The following is a 6012-nucleotide window of genomic DNA, read 5'->3' on the forward strand; positions in this document are numbered from 1 at the left end:
CGGGGTGGGGGCGCAGGCCTGGGTCATGTAATGTGAGGAATGGCCAACCTTCCTATTCTTCCCCCCGCCCCCCTTTCTTTTTTCCTGAAACCAAAAACGCAAATCCCTTCCTACAGTCTGGCCAGGAGGAGTTTGGGGGCTGAGGACAGACCGAGGGAGACACCTCTCCATGGTGTCTGCAAGGCCTGGAATCTGCTGACTTTTCTGCTTGCTTCAGGGCACCGCGGCTGGCCTTGGCGATGGGGTGATGACACTACAGTTCCTCTCCTGGGGGTTTGTCCCCTGGCCAGGAAGGGGCCTATTCCACTGTGGTGCCAGCCCTTGGTGGCCGCAGTCCTGCCCCTTCCCAGCTGGGGCACTGATTCTTCCAGGTCCTTAGGGTCCTCCTTGGGAGAGCTGGCTCCCCTCCCTCCACCCCAGCCCCGTCTTTGGATTGGGAAGGGAAGGGGATGGGAGGCTGCAGAGGGGCAGCTGCCTCCTGCCTCCCTGACTACGTGAGTGACTGGGGCCGCCGAGTGCGCTTGGTCCGGCGGGTGGGGGCTGAGCCCACGAACTCGAATGGCTTCTGCCTCTCGGCATGGTTGGGGAAGGGCAGCTGGCCCTGGTAGAGGCGCTTGATGAAGTGGGCCTCTCGCTGGTTCTGGCGGCTGCGGGAGGCCTGGCGGGGCCGCCCCTGCCGTGTGAAGGCCATGAACCAGCCCTCGTGCCTGGCATTCTGGAAGGCCGTGTAGTTGTTCTCCAGCACAATCTCCGTGAACACACAGTCTTTGCTCTTCCCGCTGGGCTACGGGAGAAGGAAAAAGAGGAGGGGGGATTTGTCCACCCACCCTGTCTCTGTTATCTGTCTTTGGGCCTATTTTGCAGGACTGAGGAGGGACCATCGGGGACTATGAGCCCAAGGAACTCTGCCTGGTGACATGGCACCTTTGTTAGGCAACAGTGGGAGAAATGAACAAGCTTTGCTGGAAGTCAGATCTGAACTTAAATAGAGGCTCATTGTTTGGCAGTTTTGTACCTTCAGCATGGTATGTAACCAGGCTGAGCCTCAGTTTCCTGAACTGTGGCATAAAGATCAAGGTAATTGTGCAGCTTGGTGCATACCCAGGGGCACTTGGTACATGAGAGCTGTCATTCAGTCTGGGTGGAGGGAGAGGAGGCAACAGTCTGGTGAAAAAAAAATGAGGGTGTCAGACACAGCAACCCATCTGGCCCTGTCGATAACTTGGGGGCTATGCCCATGTTCACAGAGGAAAAGGCTGAGACTTGACCAAAGATAAGCAAACCAGAGGTTCCTTGGTAAGCAACAGCCAGAATTGGAAGCCAGGATTGCCTGATTCCAAAGGAAATGGAGTTCTTCCTGCCCAGCAGCGCTGGGCCCACCCAGGCAGAGAGGGCTTATGCTCCAGGTGCAGCTCGCTAGTTGGAGCCCATGGGCCCACTGAACTTGGGTGACCTTCTGTCTTAGATGCATGCCCCAATTTTCAACCCTCATCAGCTCTCAGCCCCCCACACACGGACGGCAACATCATGTAGGTGCTAAAATTCTAACTGATTGATGCTGGGGCAATATTCCCTAAATCAGAGCTGAGGATCCTTGTGGCTCAGTCAGTCCCCTCCAAAGGCTTATAGAGCCCCGGGGACTCATTGAAATAGAGAAAACAGAGAGTGGCCAAATGGGTGGGCTGAGAGTAGAGTAAGAAGTCATAGTCCTGCCCAAGGCCCCTGTCCTTCCTCATGTGGGCCAGTCTCAGCGCAATGCTGTTGGGGCCCTGCGTGCCCCCACCCCAGTAGGACTGATTCATTCATCACCTTCGCCATCTCCTGGGCCTTACCTTCCCGATGAGCTTGCCTCTCTTGTTCATGCAGATGTACCTCTCACTCTCAGCCCCCTTGATGCGCACCCGGCTGCCAAATGTGTCGGTCTCCACTATGAGCTTGGCTGTGATGGGGGGAGGGGAGAAAGACCTCCGTCCATTGGGGCTGCTGGCAGCGGGTAGGGCAGGGGGCCCCCCAGCCCGACCACCAAACTGGGGTGAGGGGGCCCTCAGCCCTGACACAGGATCTGGGAATGGCACTGGGGGCAGAGCCAGGCAGGGGTGGGGGTGGCCTAGGCCGTGGGCCATGGGCCGGGTCTCACCAAACTTGTTGCCGTCCTCAGCGGTGGCGGAGATGCGACGCCCGGTGACCTGCACGTGCTTGCCGCTGGTCCGGCTGTAGAGCTGGTACTCGCGGATCTGCCGCCTGCTCAGCTGGTCAGTCATGGCGCCCTGGTCCCTCACGTACTGGTTAAAATTAGGAGACGGGTGACTCTCCCCCTTTGCGGTTACCAAGGGAAAAATAGTGTCAATTTGCTTTGGGTGACACCACCACTGGTCCATCCAGGGCAGACAGGTGAGTTGATGAGAGTGGGGGGGGGCAGGGCAGGCCACCTGCCCTGCAGAGTAGAGGGTGTAGGGTGAAGGGAGCATATGGCCATGACCTTCCCAGGCCACTGGGTGAGCTGGTCATGACCCCTTGGCTCTGTGTCCACCCTGGAGCAGGGGACTGGTGGGTGCCCAGGCATGGGGGACACTTAGTGATACAGTAGCGCAGACCTAGAGGGTTATAGTGTCCCATCCTGTGTTCTGTGGAGGAGGTGTGCAGGGGCACACAGCTCATTAGTGCCAGAATGGAGCTTGCCCCTCCGAGAACCCCAGGGCTGGCTGCATTAGCAAGGACACCCATACTTCTTAGCCGTCCCCAATGGCCTTGAGAGACCCCATCCCTGCACACACATGCACAGAGCCTATGGTCTGTTAGGTGCTTTGAGTTAGGGTTACAGGAGAGCTCTTTATTTAAGGCTTCTGCAGGGCCCCCGTGAGCCTTTCTTTACAGCATGCCCATCTCCCCTGCCTCGCCCCCTCAGAAGAGCCAGCCTCCCTTCCAGAGTTCCTCCCTGCTCTGCGGGCTCCGTGGGTGGGTGGCGAGGTGCCTCCTTAGCGAGGTTGGCGGGGGCAGTAGCGAAAGGTGCTATCAGCAGTGGCCCAATGGCTGCTCCTGGCAGGCCGAGGCTGCCTGCCTGTGCCACAATGTAACAGAGGCTCGTGACGGCCAGTCACGGGTGATGCTGCTTGCCCACCTGCTTCTTGGTGGGGTGGGGCGAGGAGCCATTTCCACCCACGCACTACACAGAGCTAGGATGGGGACTTCTTCAAGCTGGGTCTCTCCTTACCCAAGTGCAACCCAGAGTGCAGAGAAACAGACTACCTCCTGTTCCTGCCAGGTACGAACCAACCGGGATGACGTTTCCAGCTGCTGGTAATATCCTCCTCTCTAGCTCAAAAATGTACCTCGTTTTTGTTTCTCTCCACCTGTATCCTGCTGGCCTGTGCTGGGACAGTCTTTCCCTTTTTCTGCCCTGGGCCCCAAATCCCTAATGCCACCTTTATCCCAGGCCCAATCTTGACCATCTGGACAGAGCTAGACCCAGATCAGCATTTGTTAGGGGCCACTCTCTCCTAGAGAGGGGGTGGGAAATATCACCTTTGAGGAAGGGGGAGGTGAAGGAGCAGCTCTCCGAGCAGGGCCAGCGGAGGCAAGTTTAACCTGCTCAGGGTTAACCCTTCACATGCATCATTGCTCATATCTGACTCCAGTTCTCCCATAGGCCACAAGTGTCGCCAGGACCCCAGGAAGAAAGCAGTGTCTTCAGGACCTACCCTGCGCCCCACCCTGGAAAAACCTGAGGCCAACATTTGGGGTAGGGGATTGGCCCAGCCTGCCCCTCTTTGGCCTTCCTGCTGGGGCATGGGGTTCTTGCCTGTCGCAGCAGCCTAGAGACTCCTGGCCCAGGTTCAGGCCCTCCGCCCCTCTTGGCGGCAGCCTCCTTCTGGCAGTCTGTTCCAGGTCAGGAGCCGAGAGGAGAGGGGCCCCCCCGAAGCCCCCTCCTCTCCGTGTCCCCCTTCAAGCCTTTCACAAAAGCAGCCCCACGTCCCCCCACAGCCCATAGCCCTCAAGTCCCTCTCCCCGCGGGACCTTGCCTGTCCCTTTCATGTTCCCGCTGTGGGGGGACCTCCCCTTCCACCTCCGCAGACAGCTGCTTGTCAGACGGCCCCTCAAGCATGGCTGTGGTCCGGCCTGCTGGCCCCCCCTCCCAGGGGGGTGAGGGGGCACTTCAAGGGGGAAAGGACAGCTTTGCCACCTTCCCTAGAGTCCTGAATGGGGCCTCCGCCCGGCCATAAACGCCCAGGCCAGCCGCACCATTGTGCTAATTCCCCTTCCAGAACAGGTTGGGCCCACCCCCAGCCCCCTCCCAGCCAGGCTAGGGGCTTTCTTCTTGCTCTCTCTGGATGTGTGAAGCAAAGGGCCTGGAACGGGGGCTAGGGCTAGAGCGAAAGGGGGCAGGAAAAAGGGGAGAGTTGCCGCTCTCTCTCCCACCCCCCCACTGCTTCAAAGGCAGCCCCTTTCCCTCTCCCGGAGAAAAGGCATTTACCTTCAAAAAAAGTCCCCACTGGATATGAAGAGAAGTGGGCCTCTGGCCTGGGAAAGCCAAGCGATCTCTCCCCAGAGCGGTTCTGGACCAGTGCATTTTAATAGCTGCACTTTTATGGAGGATCACAAAAAAGGGACCAAGCTCGCAAAGAGGGCTGAGACTTGGGGGGTGGGATGGAGGGCTGACGTGGGGTGGGGGGAAAGTGGAGAAGCAAACCCTGAATCCTGTCCCAAACAAACCTCTTTGGGCTTGACCTGTTGCCCTATAGGTGAGGAGTCACCCCACCCTGGCTGGGCATTCTGACTGTGCCCATGAGACTCCCCCAGGACATCTGTGTTGGTGGGAGTGGGTGGTTAAGTGGAATGTACAAGTGGCTTTGCACCCAAGCCTGCCCTTTTAGGTGCTTGCAAGCTCAAGCCTCACCTGAGCATCACCTCCACCTCATTCCCACGACTCCATCCCTCAAGTCTCAAATGCCCTGCACTGGGGAGCCTAGTGTATAGAGATAGAGAAGTCGAGATCCAGGGGGAATGAGGGGGGATCATCAGAGGGAAGACTGAAATAAAAACCTCAGACAGTCCCCAAATCTTCCATAGAACTTCCCTCCCCTTCCCCCTGAAACCTCAGCGCCTCCTGGACCCGGGAGAGGCCAGAACCTGCCTCTGTCCACCGGAAAGGAGACTGCTCCACCCCCGTTAGGTGCAGTGGGAAAGATGGGGAAAAGCTGGTGGGGGGCGCCCGCCTACCTGAGTTTGACAGCAGAGCATCAACAGCGGCAGACACCTGTGAGGGGAGACGAGGCAGAGCCAGAAGTGGGTGCGGCGGACAGCCCAGGGCGCACACCCAGGCCCCCGCCCACCCCGCCCCCCAGGCCAGCCCGTGTGGGAGTCCCGGGAAGATTAGGTCTGCCCCGAGGCTGGAAATGGCAATGAAACTCCAGTCCCCAAGGCAGCACACTTACAGAATGAGGTTGGGGAGCAGGCGGGCGGCTCCCATCGCTGGACAGACTTCTTGAGGCGGTTGCCCCCCTGCCCCCAAACTCAGGAGCAGATAAGGGCAGTCCCCAGGGGTAGAGTCCCAGAGAAGCCAAGGTCTACCGAGTGAGCCACAGGTTTTCAGGGGGGAGAGGAGGAGAGAGAGGGGAGGAGGAGAAGGAGAGAGAAGAGGGGGGTGAAGGGGGAGGAGGAAGGGGAGGAGGGCGTAATTGGGAGACTGAGGTGTGAGGTGTCCACCTTCCCGGCCAGTGAGGCTGCAAAGCAGACGCTGGTGGGGGCCTGTGCACTGGTGCCCTCTGGGCTGCCAGCCTCTCGCTGGGCTACCCAGGTGCAGCAATGGAGCATTCTAGACAAGGAGGCCGGGCCCTGTGGTCTCCTGCTTTATTCCTGACCCTCACAGACCCAGCCAGACTTGGTGCTGGGCTTGTGGCTGGCAGGGCGAGGGAGGATGCTTCCTTCCCTCTCAGGGTCAGCCTCTCCTACCCTCAGGTGTGGCACCCCATCTCATCAAGGCTGAGCTGCAGGTATCAAACCGGGGCTGGGGTT

At 59.2% G+C, this 6012-nt stretch overlaps 1 protein-coding gene across 2 annotated transcripts; it reads right to left on the reverse strand.

The window, feature by feature from the left end:
- Positions 1 to 490: 490 nt before the first annotated feature.
- On the reverse strand, positions 491 to 5467 carry FGF17 (fibroblast growth factor 17). 2 transcript variants are annotated; one of them, XM_063087819.1, is made up of 5 exons: positions 5433 to 5467; positions 5218 to 5254; positions 2138 to 2282; positions 1833 to 1939; positions 491 to 784 (listed from the first exon to the last, which is right to left on the reverse strand). In XM_063087819.1, exons 1-5 carry the CDS (start codon positions 5465 to 5467, stop codon positions 491 to 493), a joined length of 618 nt encoding a protein of 205 aa, XP_062943889.1. The 2 variants fall into 2 exon arrangements, with proteins under 2 accessions (XP_062943889.1, XP_062943888.1); XM_063087818.1 differs by having other exon boundaries at positions 2138 to 2315.
- Positions 5468 to 6012: the final 545 nt, after the last annotated feature.

This window comes from Cynocephalus volans, chromosome 2 (assembly GCF_027409185.1).
Source record: "Cynocephalus volans isolate mCynVol1 chromosome 2, mCynVol1.pri, whole genome shotgun sequence".
In the NCBI taxonomy this organism is placed as follows: domain Eukaryota; kingdom Metazoa; phylum Chordata; class Mammalia; order Dermoptera; family Cynocephalidae; genus Cynocephalus; species Cynocephalus volans.

What these genes read in the sequence shown, in the direction of transcription:
- FGF17 (XM_063087818.1), bottom strand. Translation starts at nt 5,467, where the DNA reads ATGGGAGCCGCCCGCCTGCTCCCCAACCTCATTCT. An exon ending in CTGCTCCCCAACCTCATTCT is followed by an intron (nt 5,255 to 5,432) that starts GTAAGTGTGCTG and finishes CTCCCCTCACAG; the next exon opens with GTGTCTGCCGCTGTTGATGC. An exon ending in GAGGCAAGCTCATCGGGAAG is followed by an intron (nt 785 to 1,832) that starts GTAAGGCCCAGG and finishes CTTCTCCCGTAG; the next exon opens with CCCAGCGGGAAGAGCAAAGA.